This window comes from Mus musculus, chromosome 8 (assembly GCF_000001635.26).
Source record: "Mus musculus strain C57BL/6J chromosome 8, GRCm38.p6 C57BL/6J".
Taxonomy (NCBI): Eukaryota; Metazoa; Chordata; class Mammalia; order Rodentia; family Muridae; genus Mus; species Mus musculus.
The window spans coordinates 60,655,467-60,677,630 of NC_000074.6; the positions used below are offsets into that span (position 1 = coordinate 60,655,467).

General features: G+C 41.0%; 1 protein-coding gene across 4 annotated transcripts in view; it reads left to right on the plus strand.

The window, feature by feature from the left end:
- Mfap3l (microfibrillar-associated protein 3-like) overlaps positions 1 to 21,265 on the plus strand; it is a 43,907-nt gene extending 22,642 nt beyond the window's left edge. For 2 of the 4 annotated variants that reach the window (NM_027756.5, NM_001177881.1), the window contains exons 2-3: positions 994 to 1,423; positions 15,558 to 21,265. In NM_027756.5, coding sequence (NP_082032.1) covers positions 1,126 to 1,423; positions 15,558 to 16,489 — 1,230 coding nt within the window. In that variant the 5' untranslated portion in view covers positions 994 to 1,125 and the 3' untranslated portion in view covers positions 16,490 to 21,265. Of the gene's footprint in view, positions 1 to 90; positions 201 to 993; positions 1,424 to 15,557 lie in introns of those variants that run through there. The other 2 variants (NM_001177882.1, NM_001293769.1) reach the window with 2 other exon arrangements.
- Positions 21,266 to 22,164: the final 899 nt, after the last annotated feature.

Here is a 22,164-nt window from a genome sequence, read left to right on the forward strand (position 1 = left end):
TACATGGAACTTTAGAATTTAGAACTTGGATGCTGGGTGTGGCTAGAAGTATAGTGGATGAAATGGGAGGGGTGGAAGGGGTAAGGGAACAAGTGGAAGTTAGGCCTTAGGGGTAGAAGAAGCCATCATGTTACTCTATATATCCGGATGATGTTACCCAGCCTTGGGGAAGCAGATGAAGATCAAAACCAGGGACTTTAGTGAGTGACTGTTCATCAGTTGGTAACTAACACAGGAGAGAGAGAGAGAGAGAGAGAGAGAGAGAGAGAGAGAGAGAGAGAGAGAGAGAGAGAGAGAGAAGAGAGAATATGACTGTGCAGTTTATAGGAATGGGGAAATTGGGTGAGGTATGGATGCTATCATGAGTTATGAGAACACCAGACTAATTCAAGGGAGTCCTTCCTAATGCCAGCAGAGTTGGAGCTGGGACTAGTTTTGGAAGACGTGTGCTTTGAAGAGGAAATAGGAACCCTTGGGCTGTCATGAAGACGGGGTTGGGTAGAGGGAACCTTGTAATAGTTCCCTCAGTGAAAAGTGGGAAAGTCAAGAAATATTATAGAATTAAGAAGAAGTAATGTAAATTAACAAGTAATATAATATTCAGGTATGGTGGTCCGTGTCTATAATCCCAGCACTTAGAAGGTAGAGGCAGGAGAATTTGGAGTTCATAGCTATCTTCAGCGACATAGCAAATTTGCAACCATACTGGACTATATATATGATATCCTGCCTGAAGAACAACAACCAAAAAAGACAAAAATAAAGTAAGATAATATCAATTTATCATCAGGAACATAATTGTTTTTATGGTTTTAATACAGGAATGTAAATGTGTACTATTAAGATTACAGTTATATAAACTAATATTGGAGTACTAGAGCATGTGTTTTAGTTAAGAAAGATAGAGGTTTATGCTTTCATTGGATTGCTATTATTTTACCAGTGTTATTTATGGAGTCAATGTTAATATTTGCGTGTATATTTTTTAAACAGATTCTTCTTGAACAAGTACCAACTCCATGGATCCAGGACAGGTTTGTCCCATGGCCTGCTCTGAGCAGTGTGCAGTCTGAGAGAAGATTCCATTGGCAAACCATCTCTGGCCTTACGGAACAAGCAAAGACGATGGGTCTTCAGAAGAGCCATCTGACTGTGTGTTTACCACCTTCTGTGCCCTTCTTAATCCTAGTATCCACTCTAGCCACTGCTAAGAGTGTGACCAACAGCACTTTAAATGGCACTGATGTGGTCTTGGGCTCTGTGCCCGTAATCATTGCCAGAACTGACCATATCATAGTCAAAGAGGGGAGCAGTGCCTTGATTAATTGCAGTGCTTATGGCTTTCCTGACCTAGAGTTTAAGTGGTATAATTCTGTTGGCAAGCTGCTGAAAGAGATGGACGACGAGAAGGAGAAAGGAGGAGGTAGGCTTCCAGTTCTTTTGTCATAAATTAGAAATGGGGACATAAGAGCCCATACCCTTAACGTGAGTGGTCCTCATACAAGTCACTTAAAGATTCCTTTTTGTCTTCTTGTGCAAAAGTATAAGGGAGACTGTATACTCCTAAGCACTCAAAGGTATAATTGATTCATTTTTTTAATCATTCATTGACTTGGAAGTCAAAAGGCAAGCACTGATGTCTTTAGAAAGAACCCTTAGGATGTTATGCTATGATGTACTCAAGACACTGTAGAGGTTAGAGAAGGACTTTCCTTGAATATATGTTCCAGACTTCTATTGCCTGTTGTAGAAATGGTTCAAACAAGCAGTAGAGCAGTGGTTTATCATTCAGTGGCAGTTCAACTTATCCACTGTGGATTTAATGACCAACTTCTTAAAGAATTGTCTGTGCAAGCTCTCAGCCACCTGCAGAGTCCATTCCATGCTCTGGGAGACCTAGCTGAGGTCAGGGAGGTAAGGAGTAGCCTGCCTGGGGCTACATAAAAGACACGTGGCTTTAAATGAATGAGTTTCTCACCAGAAAATATGAATCCTCTCTCCCTGAGCCCTGAGCTTCCTTCCCCAGAGATGGCTTCACCCAGAAACAGGCTTGCTCGGCATCTAGACTATGCTCTTCTTGTGCGGAATAATTATGGGAAAATCCAAGCACACTGTGATTGATGGGAAGAGTTAATCTGCTTCATTAGGGTTTTGACTAATGAAGTAGGGCATTGGGGGTGGGAGAATACAAAGACCGTTGTTCAGGAGCAGCCCTCTTCCCCCACCCCCTTCTGCTTTGCCCTCCCCACTCCTTAACCCTCTAGCCAATGAACAATCCCCAGAAGAGTTTCTGCTCCAAAAAAAAAAAAAAAAAGCTCCATATATAATCTCCTCCCCTCATATTATCTTAATTGCTCTGCAAACGGAGAAAGGCAAATGCTTTGCATCTTCTTAGGAGGTTCTTATAATTGCACACTTCTGTGTCACAGTTCTGTTCCCAGTGGAGAAGGCTGCTAGAAGTCTAACTGCCTGGGATGTGCCCCTGGCTGTCACGCTCCCACTGACATTGTTTTGTTTAGCCACTCCCAGCTATACCATATAGCTACTCCCCTTCAATCAAAATATTATATATAGTACGAACATTTAACCTAGAGAAGGGACAGCCATTCTCCACCACTAAAATTATGCTGCCATAGGAATTCTAAGGGAGAGGGAATTTTACAGATATCATAGTGATCTCCTTTGCTGAAATTTTCCTGAGGTGCTGCTGTCAATCAAATTGTTGCCAGAGCTTTCACCACTGACAGTGGAGAGATGAGAAACACCACCATTTCTTCCACAACCATAGGTCAAAAGGATGACATCACACTAGAGAAGGGAAGACAGTAGCCATGGTAACACACGTGCAGGCCTCAGTAACCTTAGCAGGTCTTTATGCAGGGCTGGGCCACTCATAGGTGCCGCAGACCCTCTGGGTCCCTTTGTCTTCATGGAACGGGTCTCTGGGGCAGGTGGGCAAAGCGTCGGTGGGTGACAGACAGACCAACATGTGAGATTGTGTAGAATCTAAATGCATTGTGTCAGGTCGAGCATCAAACTTTTTATACCAAAGAAATAACAAGAAACCAGGCAAAATACAATCCACCAAGTTACAGTGATGCAGTACAGAAAGAATGTATACATCAAAAGAAGATGAGGACCAGGCTGCTGTCACAAAAGAAGGGAGCCAGCTGTAAACTGGTCTATTGTTAAACCCACCACCAGGGGTTCTGCACTAGCAGATCTTTTCATGAATACTGCAATACCCCAACACCCTATTTCCTGGGTCTACACAAGAATATACCAACTTACTTCTAATATGAAGCTCTCTATACCTAGCTGTAGAGTAGACCTCTGTCTCAGTGGGATTCCCTAGCTCTATTATTCCCTTGTTTGGGTGAGAATTGCTACTGTCCTTGGTAAATATTTTGCAGACTAGCTCTGAGTTACTGGCTCCATCTTTTGTAATGCTTAATTAGTAACTGAATAGGTAACTTCCTTTCTGTATTCCTGCCGGAATTCAAGCTCAGATTTCAAGCTTGCAGGCTTCTGGGACCTTAGAGCAATGGGGAGGCTTAACTATAACAGAATTTAATCTTAAAAGGCATTTATAATAAAATATTAAAAGAGAGCGCATAGATTCATACACCAGACTAACGCGGGAATAGAGTATGAGTATATGGGTAAATGAGAACACCAAAACTCCAGGAGGTGAGGTTCCTTGAAACTCTTTTCCTCATTGAGTGCTTACAGACTTTTTTCAGCCTGTCAAGTAGACCCCAACAGAGGGTGTGGCACATAGGGACATCAGGATGACTAAACTGAAAGGAACAAGAACTCCAGACTGGAATTCACCTTTCGAGAGAACTGTGAAACAAATGATACCCCTTGGTATTTAAAGAGGAGTTTGTGCTCTTAGCTACCAAGTCCTAGAGAGGAAGAAACCCATGGTAACAACATAATACGGGAGCCGGAAATTCAGTCGCATCATTTTGAATGTTGCTCCATAGTACTACCTACAGCTTCAGAGAAATGCACAGTTTCTTCACTGCAAAGGTCCTAGGGACCATGAAATCAGTCTCAGCCAGCAGACACCCTGGCTTGCCTTCTTCATCAGCCTGTAAAGGTGATTGAGCTGTACTAGATGGTAGTGACATTTTAAATGCATTTTGCTTGTGGAAGTTCAAGTGGCCTATTAGAATATCCTGTCTGTAGACTCTAAGCCACCCAGTGCTTGGGAATTTGCAGCATCATTCAGGCCTCACATCTTCTCTGTAGACTTGCTGATAAATCAGCTAGCTGTTTTAAATCTCATAAAAGAAGATGGATTTTCAATTTCTCGAAAAGAATGTGCAATGCCGGTACTTGATGTCCCCCGCACAGCTTTTGTAATTACAGTGCGTAATAATAGTAATTTCAGAACACAAGGCACACGGGGAAACGCAGCAAACATCACACCTAGCAAGTGGGCAGCATGTGGGAAGTGGCAGAGTTCCTCAGGAAGCGTTAGCACTGCCATGGAACTGGGGCAGCCTGGGAGGGCCCACAGCCTTTAATTTCTCATTATATAAATGTCCATTTTATAACACCGGCATAGACTTCTGTTTTCAAGCCAGTACACTGGGGACTTAAATTGGGCAGCATTTCATTAGTAATGGAGCAAAAGGGTGATTGGCTACAGGATGAATATCATGCTGGTATCACATTAGTAGGAGTTTATGTGCCTACAGGGGGACTGTTTAAGCTAGATTAATCAAATTTGCATCATCTTCATTAACAACTTCTACACATAAGCTCGTGTACCAAGTATATATGTAAAACTTCTAGTCCTGATGATAAGCATGTAAGGGAGATGTTGCCGGTCCTCAGGGACGCAGATGGGAAGTCAGAAGGCTGGAGAAGACACTACACAACCAGAACAAAGCCTGTTGTCTTCCCTGTGGCAGACTGGAGTCTGTATAGCCTTAAGGTCTCAACCAATGAGAAATATTGTGTGCATTTAACACAGCTAGAATGAGTGTGGGAAGAGCCCCACAGAGAAGAGACAGTTTAACCACTATCATCCTAGTTAGAGTTAGGATTTTTTTGCTGTAGGGTGCATGTGTCATGCACACACAAAAGTTTTCAAAATCATTGGTCAGGTTGCTCACAGGAGCTGATTCCCATTGGCTTTGTGATTAGCCTGGAAAGAAACAATCTCCTTTCTCATTTATGCAGAAAGAGTGATACAGCTGCTCTGCATGGCGGTCCCATCTGTGCTAGGAAGAACGGGGCCATTTCCTGTCCTGACAGGAGCAGCAGCAGCTGCTTCACTTGGCTTTCCTGACACTCCTCAGTTCATTTCCAGGAAATGAAGCAGGAAAGGATAATGTGTAATCTCCATTTGAGAGAGTTACAGCTTGGAAGGTCACTAAAAGTGTGTTTCGGGTGGTCCACCAACTGAGTTCCAGAATTCAAACATGCATGAGCACAGCTGGCCAGAAATGTACCGCCTTCCATTTTTTTTTCTTTTGCTGGAGATGAGTGGAAATGGCTACATGACTGAGAAGGGTCGACTATTTCAAACATGCTAATTCTTTAACGTAGTTCACCGTACTTTCTTACTGTAATGTTAAACCATTTAAATTCACATTAACACCTCCATCAGAGGTGTACATAATAAAAGTAATAAGTATTTCAAGAAAGTCTACTTATGCAAGACCCTGAAAATATGCCTGACTGTTAGAGATGACAGATTCTTTCTTTAAACCCCCTTCCTTAAAAATCTCCTTTCTGTGTGGATTTATTTTACATAATACTCTGTTGTTGAAATCATTCAAGAGTTTTCTTGACTAAGCAGCATAGGAGAAAACTGACTAGAACTGCCCTTGCATTGCTTCAATGTAGCCCAGAATCTTTTCATAGAATAGAAATGCCTTTTAACCAACCAGTTCTGCAAGGTGCATGCCACTCAAGTTTCAAGAGGGTAATTTCTCGCTTCTCTGCTTTCTCAAGCAAACGCACATACACACACTCATATATATATACACACTCATGCATATACACACATACTCATGAACATGCTCACATACCCCCCCACACTCATGCACACATACATGCACACACACAAACTCACATATACACTCACATACCCTCATGCACACACACACATACACACCCATGTAATATATATATAAATGTACACTGTACCTAAGATATAGGGAATCAGTTCTCACAGAGTTAAATATAAATTGCCCTTTATCTTCAGTGTAAAATAAGAAATTGATCTATAAAAATGCCACAAATTTCTCATTTAGTACATTAAATACTTGAAAATTTAAAAATACTCACTCAAAGGCATTAAACCAAGTTTTTGTAATTTAAGTGATAAGCTGCTCTAAGCCCAGGTTTTCTCTTCCATAAAACAGAGAGAATCCTTTCTTTACCACCACGCTGAGTTTCAAGTATTGAATAAACACCTGTCTGTTAAATGCTTGGCACAGTACCTAAAACTCTCTCACTCATATGCACACATACCTACACACACACACACACACACACACACATATACACCAGTAATATTCATAATGTATAGTGTACTTAAGATATAGCTCACAGTCAATGACAGCTGCTATGATTGTTAATATTCTTCTCTGTCCTCACAGTAATATACTTCAAGTGCTGAAGTCCCCATTTCCTAATATAGTCTTTTGTAATACTAAGATTTGTTTTGGATAATTTCTCATTTTTATCTCAGTTTTTCAACTTCATTACTTTTGGGGGTCTGGAGAGATGGTTTAGCAGTTAAGAGTGTTGGCTGCTCTTACAGGAGACTATATTCAGTTCCTACCATCCACACAGTGGCTGACAAACATCTGTAAGTTCGTTTCCAGAGGATCCGGTGCCTTTGCTGGCCTCTCCATGTACCAGGCTTTCAAGAAGTACACATACATACAACATGAAGGCCAACACTCATACTCGAAAAGCAAAGGAAGTGAACCTTCTTAAGTTTTATTTTGGGGCTGGTAGCACGGCTCAGTAGGTAAAAACACTTGCCCTACAAGCCTTGCAACTTGAGTTTGAGCCTCTGGCACCCACAGTGGAAGGAGAAAAACAGCTCTCAGATGCCCTCTCTGACCTCCACATGTGCATTTTGACACACACTAATAATAATCATATTTTTCCTAGTAAGTGCAAAACAATTAATACCCTCTTAAATGCTATTTGAAATTTCAAAATAACCATCCTGTCAGTTTAGTAGGTGAGTCATTTTTGTGTACAAACTTTTTTTTTCTTTTGTAGCTGTTACCCTTCTTCTCCTGAAGGCAAAGTATATGAAAATTACAAATATATCCTGTGAAGGATAAACATTCCATCTTGATTTTTTTTTTTTTTTTTGTGCATGGGTATTCAGCTGGAACCTGTTCCTACCACCATCAAGGGTCCATGTAGTCCATTCCGAGATCTACAGGGTCTCCACAAGTCTCATAACTGGGGATCTACAGGGAGCTCCACTGTCCACATGAAATGAGCAAGGACCAAGGACGCTGCTGGAAGACCTAGGATGGCAGAATAGGCCCCACAACAGCAGCACCATGGGCAGAATTGCCAGGATTGAGAAGCCCTGGCCTCCACAAAGAGACCCCACACACACTCACTGAATAGATCTTTGAGTAAGGTCTTTAAACCTTTAATGTATTTTCCCATAACAGGGGTCAGTTAATGATATTTGGGTTCACCTTCAAGATTGGTCCACATTACAGGTTAACCCGATAAACCACCATTTGAGTGTTTCTTTAGTAAAGTTATGCCTAATTTGGGATGTAAGCCCAGACAGTTACAGTCTTAGCCATGAAAGGACCCTTTCAGATCCATGTCACATAAGAATGACAGCTGAGATTTCCCCAAATGGAAGTCACTTTTCTGAAGCAAGCGTATTGTGCTCCTATTTTGGAAGAGCTACTCTCAAAAGAGCCTGTCACTAGCATGCATAGAATGATGTGCTTGGCTTTTCTTGTTTAAATTGACATTACCATATTAAATTGGCAAGAGAATCAGGTTTTGTTTATTTGTTTGTTTGTTTTGTTTTCTTTTTGTTTTTTCCCCTTTACTAGGTTCCTTTCAAATATCAATCCTCTAAGCAGAACAGAACTGCAGATTTGAAGAGCAGATCCCTCCACCCTGACCTTCCTGCCTTGAAAGCAGAATGAACTAGTGTCCCAGGGTACCTCTGCTCCATGTGACATAGGAAATGGCTTGTTAGAACTACCCCAGCGCTCTCTCTGAAGAGGACTCTTAGGAGGGTTGGGGGGAGGGGGGGCGCGGGGATAAGAGCAGCTTGTAGTGTTTGTAACCTGAGTCTTCAAGGAGCTGTCATCTGCTGCAGAAACCCTTGGAACAGGTGCAGCCATGCAGTACTAAATTTATTTTCAATTATATTTCGAAGAGAGGCATGGGAGATCCTTTCTCCTCACCAGCCTGTTTTTCACAGTTGAAAATATGCATCACGTTTATAGACACAAACACACACATTCTACGCTGATTTGAAGAGTATCAATGCAATGTGATACTCATTCAAGAGATCATTTATTTATATATTTGCATAAGTGTGCATTGGTATCCTCACCACCTGATCATTTTTGTGTATATTGGTTTTAAAAAATAGCATACTAATTTTGCCAAATCGCCTCCTTTCAGGGCTGTGAAGCTTAAGGGTCTAAGTACCCAATGGAGACTGGGCACAGTTTTAATCTGTTTACCCTACCACTCTGCAGATAGAGGGGAGTAACATACCAGCTGGTTTATGAGTATATTCAGAGTGATATTGTCAAGAGAAAACCTCTTTCCTTTAAATAAGTCATCTGTGAACATCCTGAGAACAATAATGCGCCTCTTTAATGCTCAGCTTCAGGAAAGGCAGGGAAGATACAGGTTTTGGGAGAGAGAAGCTGTGACCACCCAGGGGATCCTTATAAGTTGTATCCTCAACTTTCCTCGTGACTCTTGGGCTCTTAAACTCATCGATGGTGTTGATGTCTGTGAAGCAGTAACTGGATCAGAGGTTGTTTGCAAACATGTTGTATGGTTGCTATGGTGCCCTATGTTGGGTTCCTGTTGAGTCATAATAATCATAATTGGAGGATTCCTTGCTACTTCCAAGTTTAACTTCAGCCACAGAGTTCTGTTGATCGCTTTGCCAGAAGGGCTACTGTCCTACTGGTGTGACATTATGATGTAACTCGTACACAAGCCAACATGCCAGGATCATGGACCTAGGCTCATCACCTACCTGCCTTGGAACTAAGTTGCAGCCTCCTCTAGAGAGAACTGGCAGGGAAGGAAAGTTCAAGAACTATACCCCAATCCCATAGTGTGTGTGTGTGTGTGTGTGTGTGTGTGTGTGTGTGTGTGTCAGGTGTGGGGGGATTCCAGGAGGAGATATCATCTAAGCAAGACACATTGTCTTAAAAATAATATTTTTTTTCATCGCCATGATTTTTGTTGTATCCATTAATGTTTGCCTGTTGGGGATATGGGGAGGGGACTTTCCTGGTTTGATAAGTTTCGAGAGGTCTAGAGGAAGATCATAGATGCCTCCAATTATGCTTCCAAAAATTTATCCAACCAGATTAACCTACCTGAGTGTGGGTAGTGTCCTTCCACACGTTCTGAGTGATGCAATTTGCAGTTGTTGCTCTCCTCTTTATTTTAGCCACACAAGTGAAAGTTAATGTTTTAAAATAGGCCTGATCCCTTTAAATTTAATTATGGTTAATTTAATCAGTCCTGGCCGGGAAACTCTGATACTATTTCTGGTCCTTATTTCTTACAAATTGCCTGTTCATATATTTTCCCTATTCTTCTTTTGAATTTTATCTTAACTCATAAGGTATTATTGATATTGTTGTTGTTATTTGGGGCTTGTTGTATCATTGTTGTTTTATGTTTCATAGTTGTTAGGCATTGGTCTGTCACACATTCTAGAATTTTCTCTCAGTCTATATCTTCCTTCAACTTTTCTGTGATAAATTTTTAAGACTCAAAACCTATTCATTTGATGGAAAAGTTGATCCACATTTCCCTTTATAGCCTCTGAAATTCTTGAAAATGCCTAGAAAGGACCTCTATCCCCCAAGTTAGTCAAATTTATGTCCTCTATTAATTTCATAGTTTTAATTTCATATCCTAAGAGTGTCTGACTGAGTTTTTATTTATTACACAAAGCATAGATGTGAACATTTTTTTTTCACATAATGTCTGGTCAGTTAGCCCAAAGGTCTCTCTCCACTGACATTTGAAATGCCTTCTTACTCATTCTTAAAACCCCAGCTAGTTACTTCTAATCAGGAATTTCAGACTTTCTTCTCTGACTTAATAGGGGTCAGAGATGGCAAGAAATTCGGGACATAAGAGTTGAGTCAGCCTGTGGACTCACTCGAGTGAGAAAGAGAGTGGTCTAGGCAGAGGAATTGGGAAGGAGGTAACGTGGTCCTCTCTCTAGAATAAGAAATGTGTGTGTGTTGTGTCTGAAAAAGTTGGTTGGTTAAAATGGAACACAAAAATTGAAGGGGCCAAAGTCCTTCTGTTCCGTCACTGTGTGTTACAGGCATCTGAACTCTGGCCTGTATTCCTTTCAAGGCTGTCTTCATTCAAGTCCTGCTCTGGTTTTATCCATGGTTTGTAAGCTCAGAACCTCACACCAGTGTTCTCTCTTGCTTCCTCCACATCCCCCACTGGCCCCAAGAGTCCTGGTTCCACCTGCTCCCACCTCTGCCCTCCTTCCATCTGCAGCTTGTCAGTGCACTCAGTACTGGAGCTGGCTGTTGGAGTCCTTCCCCACGGGGACTGGATGATTTTGGTAGTCAGGATTTGTGTCTTACTCATCTTTGTATTCTTGTCATCTAGTGCCGAGCTGGTACACACACAAAATTTATTCAGTGGTATCCGTTGATTGAATGAGTGAGCAAGATAAACAAGATCACCATCCTTATGAAAATGTCAGCATCCTTGAGAAGGCCAGCACACACCCTGAAGCCCAGCTCAAACCCCACATCTGTTAGCTCCTCTCTTTCCAAAGAAGAGGTTGTCACAGCACGTTCATTCACGTGTGAGAAATATCTGTGTGCCTGGGAGTTCCTGGAGGAAGACAGTGACAGATTGCTAGGTGACCACAAGTCTACAATAATGAATGTGTCTGTATTTTAGCCTGAAGCCTTAGAGGTGCCTGTCACTTTGCAAGGTAGCACTGGGAAGAAAAGATGGAGGGAAAGAATTCGGAATTTGAGGGTGGGGGTACAACCCGAGCCAGACCCTGAAAGTGAGTAAGAAAAGGAACTCATACAGTACTGGAAAAATGCTTGACAGTCCATCTTATGTTTGCTTTTCAGAAGGTAAGTCATCTTTACCAGCCTGCCCTTTTATTGCTGCCCAAAACATTGCCTGTAGAGCCGCCTTGGCTTCAGCTGCTGACACTTCAGGTTTTTATTTGCACTGAAGTGGCACAGCTTCATGAAAATTCAGTGCATAGCTCTGACATTCCCACCAGCTACAGTTTAAACCACCTGGCAGCAGCCTGGTGTGTGTGTGTGTCTGCTTCGTATTCATGGCACCAAAGATTTCCTGTGACAGTCACTGTGGGTGTGCTTATGTCTTCCACGTTCCAGTTCTGGCAGCCAATGTTGGGACCCTTCCAGAATAGGTCTCAGGGAGGGTATTCTCATAGATGGAGGTGGATAGAAAATTATGGCACACAGACAAGGCCCACCATGGTTCCAGCTGGGGAGCTATCCTGTGGAGATGTTTCTTGACCCTGGTCCAACATGAGAGAGAAAAACCACAAAGCATAATTCATGGCATCTTTCTGGTTTGCAGGTCTCTATGTGTTAGTAGATCATGAGCAGATGATTTTCCACGAATCTGAGGGGAAGCTAAGGTTGTGTAGAATTTTGGAGCCTCACTGTCTAGAAAACAGTGAACTTGCCAGCCAAGAGAAAGAAAGAAAACTATGTTCCAAGCCTTTAAGATCAGAGGATCAGAACTTAGCATTGGAAGGTGTGTGTGTGTCTGTGTATGTCTGTGTGTCTGTGTATGTCTGCCTGTCTGTGTCTGTGTACATGAGTGTGTTCATATGTGAGTGTATATATATGCATTCATGTGTCCATGACTGTATGTGTGTGTACATGAGTGTGTGTGTATATATATATGTGTGTGTATGCATGCATTAGTGTTGGTGTGTGTGTGTGCATGCATGCTTGTGTATGTGTGTGTATGTGTATATAGGGTCCCAGTATTTTGACTTGCTTTGGCCTGGTGACAAACTGTTAATCTAGATCATGTGTTCATTTTACAATATGATACATGGGCAGTACCCTAAGTGGCATTGATATTATGTGACTTCATAAAACAAACATGCTGTTGGTTTCAAGAACTAAAGTGATGTGTCAGGATCCTCCTAGGTTGGAAAGGAAATAGCTGTTATTTAACTGAAGTAATAGAAGAAGACCAAACTCTTTGGGGATCACAGTATGCATGTTTATAGTTGTTATGCTTTACAGTTAAATCATAATGCTCACTTCACACATATGTGTTTGGGCTTCAAAGTTTGAAGGCAAACAAGGGTCGGGAGAGATGACTTAGCAGTTCAGGGCGCTTATTGCTGTTATAGAGAGGACAGATTTATTTCCAGCACCCACATGATACCTCATAACTATCTGAAACTCCAGCCCGATGGACCTGACTTCCTTCTCTCACTTTCTTGCATGCACACATGGTGCATATAAACTCATATAGGTTCATTCACCTATACATACATACATACATACATACATACATACATACATACATACATACATACATAATAGCTTTTTTAAAAGAGTAGATGAGATTTTTAAGTGTTGGACATATGTTATTTAAGAGACATTAGTTTAAGGAATCATAGTTCTGAGCTACAAACTATATTTGTAAACAATCATTCCCCATAATCAAATGCAGAGAGCAATAAATCAGGGTATGTTTGGTACCAAACTATGCTCCTTTTCACACTACAAGAAGACACTCTCAAAGTGTCTGCATGTCTGAATTTAACTGCTTGGCCCAAGATTAGATAAGTGAGAGTCAATAGAAAATTTTAAGTATGTCTGGAATAAGTATAAAGGTCAAATTCGGAACATTAAAAAAATACTCAGTAAAGGAAACCATTCCTTGTAGCTGCTGTGTATGTTTGTGCTTTCTCTTCCTGTGAAAGTGGATGGAATTTCACTAAACCTATTCGAGTATGTGGAGAAAGCTACTGTTAACTTCCATCAGGCACCCCGGTCCCTAGTCTACTATCTCCTGCTTTCTCCTATCCCAAGCCCAGCTTTGTGTTTATAATAATTTCTCCACATAATGGGTGTAGAAAGGCAGTGGAGTGGGGACAACCAGATTGACCTCCTCCAATTCTGACTCTCCTCACCATCCTACATCCAACAGAAGGGAAGCAGATGATATAAGAACACTTTCCAAGGCTAGTCTCTGAAACCCGGCACCTTCATGTAGAATAAAGTGTCCATTTACAGAGTATTTTTTTCTGTGCCTACAGTAATCTACATGAAACTTGCACATTATAGGAAAGTAAATAGAGCCATTTCCCTGGCCTCCAGTCATTGTATATGCAGCTAAATCTTCAGCAGAAAGATTAAAATTCATGCTTGGAGGACGAAAGGTCGCCTTAGCTACATCAGCATGGAGACTGTCATGCTATCACGGTCCACATGCCATGTTGTCTGTTCCCGCAAATTCCTAAGAAACTGAAATCACTAGACTTTCTAAGCCAGCCCTTTCTACTCTTAGGGGAAGTACACTGGCTTCATTGTTAAACGAGGTTACTTGGGGACCCCCAGGAACACCCTTTGCACATGTCCTTTCAGAAGGCAAAGAAATTTGACAGCATCTAAGTGGGGGCCTCCTGCCAGAGTCAACACAGTGGGCAACAGGGAGATGCTGTAACTCCAGGCAAGGATCACATTGGTAAATCTAGTCTCTTTAAACATGTCCCTTGGCTTAAAAGACACCAGATCATCTGAAACCCCGTTCAGTAGTCCTTTGACCCCGGCTCTTTATGAGCTCTAGAAGTTAATAGTGCTGGGGCTTGAACTTGTGAAGGCAAGGTATGGGCTCTGCCATTAGAAGTAGTTGAGCTAGTCCCAACTTCATTAGACTTTTAGTTACAAGTTAAAGCCGCTACTGTGGCGGGAAGAAGCAGTTTAGATAGATGGTAATAATAGATACTTAGAGCTGTGTTAAATGATCTCACCTCCTCTGGTTGGTTCAGAGTGCAAAAGACTTTTGTGAAGAACTATCTGCTCATTCCTTAAAACTCCTAAGCTTGGAGCTTCCTTGCTCTGTGGGAGACAATATGAAGTGGGTATTAGCATTTAATTACTAACTCAGACCCAATACCTGGAAGCCAAACCTAATGCCCTACTTCACAGAAATCTTGGGAGCTACAGGGACACAGACTCAGAAGTCATCCCATCCCAGTGGATCTGGAACCTCATTCCCAGGCTAGCATGAGGTCATATCTACCAAAATGCCTTCTTACCAGACTTATCATCACTCTGATGGGCTTCATTTATTTTCAAGGCTAAAACTAATTGATATGAATTCATATTTGACCTCTGAATCTTCACTGGCTGCTTATAACTCTAAACAGTATAGCTAATTCACTGTGAATTCTCAAAATGAGTGACATAAATTATGTTTAATTAACTGAAGTCATAGAAGGATGACATCAATCCCAAATATAAGTTGCCCAGGCAAATAATTATAATTCAATTGATTCTCTCCAGGTTTTATGTTGAACCTAAAATTTTTTCCATTCCAAGAGGCCTTAGCCTCTCCCATGAAGTGTGCTCACAGTCAAGGTAGAAAGGTTGATGGTACCTTAAGGAGCTCTTTCCTAAGAACACTTCATTTTCTACATTATTTATGTTATTTACCACCAAGATTTGGAATTCTGTAGTTTGTAGTTAGCAATGTAATCTTGTCTATTAAGGAAGTCCCACTCCTTAGGGGACTTTGCATCTGGTAGGCTGCCCAAACTCCAGGGAATGTCCCCACACCCATATACAGACAGCATAATTGGAATGAGGGGATTCGTAATGACAACAACAAAAGGAGGTATGAAGTCGAGAGGGAGGGATATGGGGCACTGGAGCCTAGAGATGTAGCCCATTGGTAGAGCAATTGCCTAGCATGTTTGAGTCCCTGGGTTTGAACTTTGTCACCACAAAAAGAATCAGGGGAAGGGAAAAGAATATAGCTTTTTAAATACAAATCCACTCTCTTGTTAAATATGCTACAGCTAAATAGATAATGTTGGTAAACTTGCTTCAACTGTGTCTTAATTTTCTTGCCCATAATAGAGGGCCAATATTAATGCTTCCTTAAAATGTCCCAGAGGACATAAATGGGAAGGTGTCACAAGTATGCAGCAGGCACATCTGTCACGTGTGAGATGTTATCGTCAGCTGCCTTCGATGTTTTGAGATGGGTGTAAGATTACGTGGCTATGGAAATCATATACTCTTGGTTGAAATCTCTTCCCTCCCTTCTGACAGGAAAATGGCAAATGCTGGACGGTGGCCTCCTGAACATCACCAAGGTGTCTTTCTCAGACAGAGGTAAATACACATGTGTGGCATCTAACATCTATGGCACTATAAACAACACGGTGACACTGAGAGTCATCTTTACCTCTGGAGACATGGGCGTGTACTATATGGTGGTGTGCCTCGTGGCCTTCACCATAGTCATGATCCTCAACATCACCCGCCTGTGTATGATGAGCAGTCACCTAAAGAAGACTGAGAAAGCCATCAATGAGTTCTTTAGGACAGAAGGTGCAGAGAAGCTGCAGAAGGCTTTTGAGATTGCTAAACGCATCCCCATCATAACCTCAGCCAAAACTCTAGAACTTGCCAAAGTGACTCAGTTCAAAACCATGGAATTTGCTAGGTACATTGAAGAGCTTGCCAGGAGCGTGCCCCTGCCTCCCCTCATCATGAACTGCAGGACGATCATGGAGGAGATCATGGAAGTAGTCGGGCTGGAGGAGCAGGGGCAGAATTTTGTGAGGCATACCCCAGAAGGCCAGGAAGCCCCAGATAGGGACGAGGTATACACCATCCCCAACTCACTGAAGCGAAGTGAGTCCCCCACCGCTGACTCGGATGCTTCGTCATTGCATGAGCAGCCTCAGCAGATTGCCATCAAGGTTTCAGTTCACCCCCAGTCCAAAAGGGATCATGTGGATGACCAGGAGGGAGGACACTTTGAGGTCAAAGATGAAGAGGAGACAGAACCATCAGAGGAACATTCCCCAGAGACTGCAGAGCCTTCTACAGACATAACGACCACGGAGCTGACGTCCGAAGAGACGTCTCCTGTAGAGGCACCAGAACGAGGACTGCCACCAGCACACCTAGAAACAACCGAGCCAGCAGTGACATGTGACAGAAACACCTGCATTATTTATGAAAGCCATGTCTAATCTTAACTCCGAAAAGCTATGCATATCAAGAAAATCAGGGGCTGCTCCTTAATACAAATGTAGTATGCACTTGCCGCTAAGCCTTACCAGGAGACGCTCATCCCTTAGGTAAGAGTGATGCCCCCTCGAGAGGGAAGACGCCTGCATGGAGTTCACGTGACTGGAATCACCCCAGTGAAAAGGATCTGAAGAGTGCTGGGGTACAGAACTGATAAGATGGAGCAGGGGTCTGTCCGTGTGATCTGAACTGTAGAGACCATTCTCTGCCAAATTCCTTAAGTGGTGATGCCCTTTTGGCCAAGAGTACACTATTGTTGTAAGACGTTCTGAGTTCAGGAGCCCTGTCTAGTGCGTACTGCATTGCTTTTCCTTGGAAAATTACAGGTCTGCTACAGTAGCAAAGGCTCACACATGGGTTTGTTGCACTTTGTTGTCAGTTTGAATTATCTTCGCCGTTCTTTCCTAATGGAGTAGTTGTTTTTATATTAATATTAATTGCTCTTTCTGCTGGAATCTTCTGTGTCACCTTTGTCCTTATTTTCCCTGAGTAGGGTTGACCTCAGAGTCTTGGGTGTCAGCCACTGACACAGTTGATATCTGTAAGTCATATGTAATGCTCCAAAGTAGTTACTACACGCCTTTTTATTTTCCCTAATTTCCTCTTTAAAAAAATTAATAACCTCACATCTATTTTTCATAGACTTTTTGTTTCCAATGAAGCTGCTATTGTGAAACTGAGAAAAACTTTGCCCCCAGATAGCACTTTAAGAGTCAAATAAAAACGTTTACCTGCCTGCCCAGTTCTGAGAGCATTCAGCTGTGGTATCCAGTGAGATTGTAAATGTTTAGATATACCAGTAGCACTCATGAAAATGGTTTACATGTAAGTGTAAGACCAAACGAAGACAGGTTCTTTCCCTGGGAGATTTCCTGCCAAAGACAGAGATGTCTGGTGATTTCCTGAAGGTATAGCACATCACCTTCCCACAAGGCCTTGCAGGATCCATAAGATATTGTCAGCTCCGTAGATATAAGGCAGCAAAACTAGTGGCTCGGCGAACAGTATCACCAGGTCCCCATTAGACTGAATACTTGACTTGTTGGGCATTGCAAGATGAGGAAAATAACCTAGATGACTTTTATCCTAAAATGATTCAATTCTTTGTCCCACTAAAATGCAGGATGTGTAAGGTAGCTTGATATTAGAGAAAACACAAACCAGCCATTCACAGGTTTAATACTTGACTGTGCCAATAACCAGCTGCCAGGCTTTTGGCAAGGCTGGGCCTCAGTTTCCTTCTCTGTAAGACAGGGCAACCTGGAATGAACTCTGAGGGCACCTCGCCCCCACCTAATGGCATCACATTCAGAAGAAAAGAACCCAATAGTTAAACTTTTTTTTTTTTTGCCTCTTTTCATGATATGAAGTTTTAAAGAGTTTTGCTTTCATCTCTGGAGACCCCACTTTTAATGCTGTATTACTAACTCAAATGAGAAGGATCACAGCATTTTTCAACAAAATCGAGAGTCATTCCCCTCCGAAAATAATGAGGCCCTCTTCTCCGATTTAAATTTAATCTCGGTAAGAATAACGAGTACTGTTATTTTATTTTTAAATACAAACAAGGGAGACTGAAACTTTAAAACAGAGATCAGAAGCCACATAGTGTGTGATGGGCATGATGGAGTTATAACTTCAGAGGCTGCATGGGCTATCAAAACAGACCCAGATGTTTAATGACCATGTGATTGCCATCAGAGGAAGTGACCATGGACAACTGCTTTCTTACTGAGGTACTGGTCTTTTTCATATGAGTTGGAGTAGACTATGCTGCTAATGGTCGCTAGTGTAGGTCACCCCTTGAAGCTCCCCTTAGAATATCATGGAAAGTCTTTAAACTGTAATAATCAATCCTTTTAAGTCAATGGGAACAAAAGTGGGTACATTAGGCGAGGTTCGTGTGTGATCTGCACTCTACAGCAGGGGTATATGTAAGTGAGGATAGTAGGATTGTCTGTGGAAATGACCAGGACAAGGCTACAGACAATTCCTGTGGAAATCAATCTGACCAGGCTTGGAGTTTGATCAGATTTACCCTTTATGAGAAATTCCTAATTGAAATATCTTATGGGTCACCTAAAGAAACCTATAGCCTGCAGCTATAAGAAGCCATGACTTCTTTTTGGGCTCTCTGGAGGGCAATTTCATACAGAAAAATTTTATTCCCAGATCTTAGAATATACAGAGTCCATGATTTTCATGAAGATTGAAAAATACTTTTGATATATCTGCCCACAGTACCAACAGGGACTAACTATTGAATGTTTTGTGATGATATGTGAACTCTATTCTATTCCGTTCTCATTCTATCCAAACCCATGTGTAGAATTCCTCATGGAAACTGCAGGGCAAGGTACCCATTCCATACAGATACTGATTTAGGATTATAAGCTAAAGGAGGCCAATTTACTATGAAATAAGATGTATGGCCAAAGAATGTTTCCAGTTTGATTTGGATTCTTTAGCCTGCAGTGGGATAGAGAGTAAGGGGATAATTTTCAAACCTTCCTCTTTAAGGCACCAGCTGTTCTTGGGATAAGAATCTCCTACTTTAAAAGGAGCTTAGCTTCATATGGAATTTCTCTATCCAAAGTCTATGCTCTGGATATTCCACAGCAGAGCCTTCAAAAATGAGAATAGAATATGAAATGTGGAAAGAATATGAAATGTGGAAAGCCTCATAACAACTCAGCTGATCGTTTCCCCCAGAAGTGAACCCCATTCTTAGAATTATTCATGGAGTCCCATTGAACATACACACACACACACACACACACACACACACACACACGTGCAACAGACTCATTTGGGCAGTTTTAAAAGTGTAACATTCGATCCCAGCACTCAACATTCAATCCCAATCTTTGGATCTGCTGTAGTCATTCTTTTAAAAATAAAAATCAATTTCAGGTCTCTGACTCATCCTGCTTATACCTCTAGCAATTTTTTTTCTTGAAATTCTGAAAATGATTCACATACATATGCATATTTAATTCTCTTAGATAATCTATAAACTTGGATGGTATTTATTCTGAATGGGAAAAATACCCAAAATTTTATATGGGGAAAAAAATCTATGTAATTTATAATGGTTTGTTTTATATATTTATATTTTCATATCTTTAGGGCATATCTGTTGTTCTCATCTTTTTGTACATCATAGTTGGCAAAAAGAAAAACTAATACTTGACTAAAATCTCTAGGAACCAAATGTGATATATGTCATACATAATGTATATAAATTGCTCTAGAAATACATGAATGTTCCCACCCAAGCCAAGCATTGTTTTGTCATGTCATTACAGCCAGAATGTCTGGGGTGCTTACAAACATTACTTTTTCACAAGGAAGACTGAAAAGCCTGATATCCTACACAGTGGCTCTCGGACTCTCTTTCCCTTCGTTATCTTATTTGTCCCTTCTTTAACTGAGCACATCCTTCTAAAGGGCAAATGAGAGCCAGTGAGAACACAAGAGGAATGAATCTAGTTATGGCTTAGGTAAATCACATTAACAGATTGGGGGCATGCTTTAAATCCCAGGTTCAGGTTGCCATTCACTGGCCTTGTGGCATCTGCTCAGTTCTATTGCACACAAAGGGTAGGGCATGAAGAATGAATGAATGCTTGCATGTTTTGAACAGGCACGGTGGACATTTAGTGCAGCATAGTGGTGACTATGGGGATACCCATGTGGCACTGGAAGAAATGTTGTAGAAAATCAAATCAGCTACTTTTTTCTTACACACTTTGAAGTAGTATGTTTATTCCTGTGTTAGAACTTTTAACTGGCAGTCCCAGTGATTACATGAACTAGGGATTTCCTTCCCATGTCTTCATTTGGTAAGAAATAGACCATCAAAGTCTCTTTAAAACAATGTTTTCTCAGTACATTCAACTGCTTTCCTCCATATGACTTAGCACATCCTCTCAGAAACCCCATAAGTAAATTTTGTTTTTATTGTTGCTTCTCAAACACTTACTGGTAGTCTTTAAATATCACTCAAACTCCATTATGTATTTACACACAGTTTTGAACATATATTAACTTTAAGATATTGATTTTACATTTCACCAATAAAGCCTTCAAACCAATAACGAAGTTCATTTTATTAATAGCCTTTTATGATTTCTTCAGAGATTAACAGGCTTTGATGAAACAAACCATTGGTGAGTAAAATAATCAAATAGTACATAATTATTATATTTTCCAAAAGACTAAGTGGTTGATTATTATACAAAAAAATCTCATGTAAGAAGTATGCTCTTTGAATGACTTTTCTTTTCCTTAAAATGGGCATGTAAGGGGCTAGCTCTGAGACTACTAAAATCACTAAAGATAGCTAGAATAAAGCTAGAAAGTAAATCATTCTAAGAGCATCATTATGGAGAAAATGAATTTTTATTATTTAACCAATTATAAAAGCCTCAAAATGCATCTCTAATACTACAGAACCATGAACAGTGAGTTGGTTTCAAAGAATATGTTCGCATCTATTTTTTGGTTTACTGTGCTTCACTAGTTCTGAACATTCTTTGTTAAACTGGGAATGAGAAATGAGATAGAAGATGTATCAGGAAGAAATAAGAAATAATTTAAAGGTATAAACAAATGACTAAGCTAGAAGTTGGTATCACTGTAGTAAAGAGAAACCATGGCTTGTGATCCATCCTGTAGTCTGATTGTTGCTTTAATAAAGGGTTTACACAGGTGTGTGTCATGTGTCATATCTTACCTGAAGAGCATTGCATTGTGACCTGAATTCTACCTTGCAAATGATATGAAATCTGTTTCCCCACTTTTTTTTTTGCACCTGCAGTGCTTCTTGGGAAATGTGGAAAATGAATTCATTTCTATCCTAGTTCAGAACTATATCCCAGTTCTACCATGACCAACTTTATAGAGCAGTTTATCTCTTCCATATAAATTTTAGCCATACCATCAATTCGAGAATCCTTCTGGAATTAGTCTGGACCAGGAAACTCACACATCTTAAGCATCACACAGAAAGAATGCACCTGTAGTAGAAATTCTTTGAGTCGCCTGAACACCACCAGACCAAGGTTGAATCCAAAGACTCAATGAGTAGGTTCTTCATGGTCAAGTAAACTGCAAAAGCTCCAATCCTTTTAGATGTCATGTGGGGTGAGTAAGAAAGACTAAAATAACTGTGGAAAAGAACTAGAGCATTCTGCTATAGGTAGAGCAACTACTCTAAGTAGGCCAGACACAACAGCTGATTGTGTTACCCAAGACACATTGTATATAGCATCCGTCTGTTCTTTTGCTTGAACAACAGAAAGATTTAAGAGGTTTACATTAGCATTATTGAGCAAATTCTAAGCTGCACCATGACAGGAGAAAAATGAGAAAGGTTGTCCTGGTAAACTTGAGCTGATATGTATCACAAAGACCCAAAACAGTACTGATGATTTTCTTTTCAGGTTCTGGAATGCAGTGTTCATAAGTGGATAAGGTTGAGTCCAGTGCTTGTGACTTTCAAAGAAGCATATAGATGTAGAGTTGAAAATCAAGCATCAGGTTAGCTGATGTAGTCTTCTCTGGGACATCACTGACAAGTAGTTCGTCTCAGCTTGGAATTACAAGGGAGAAC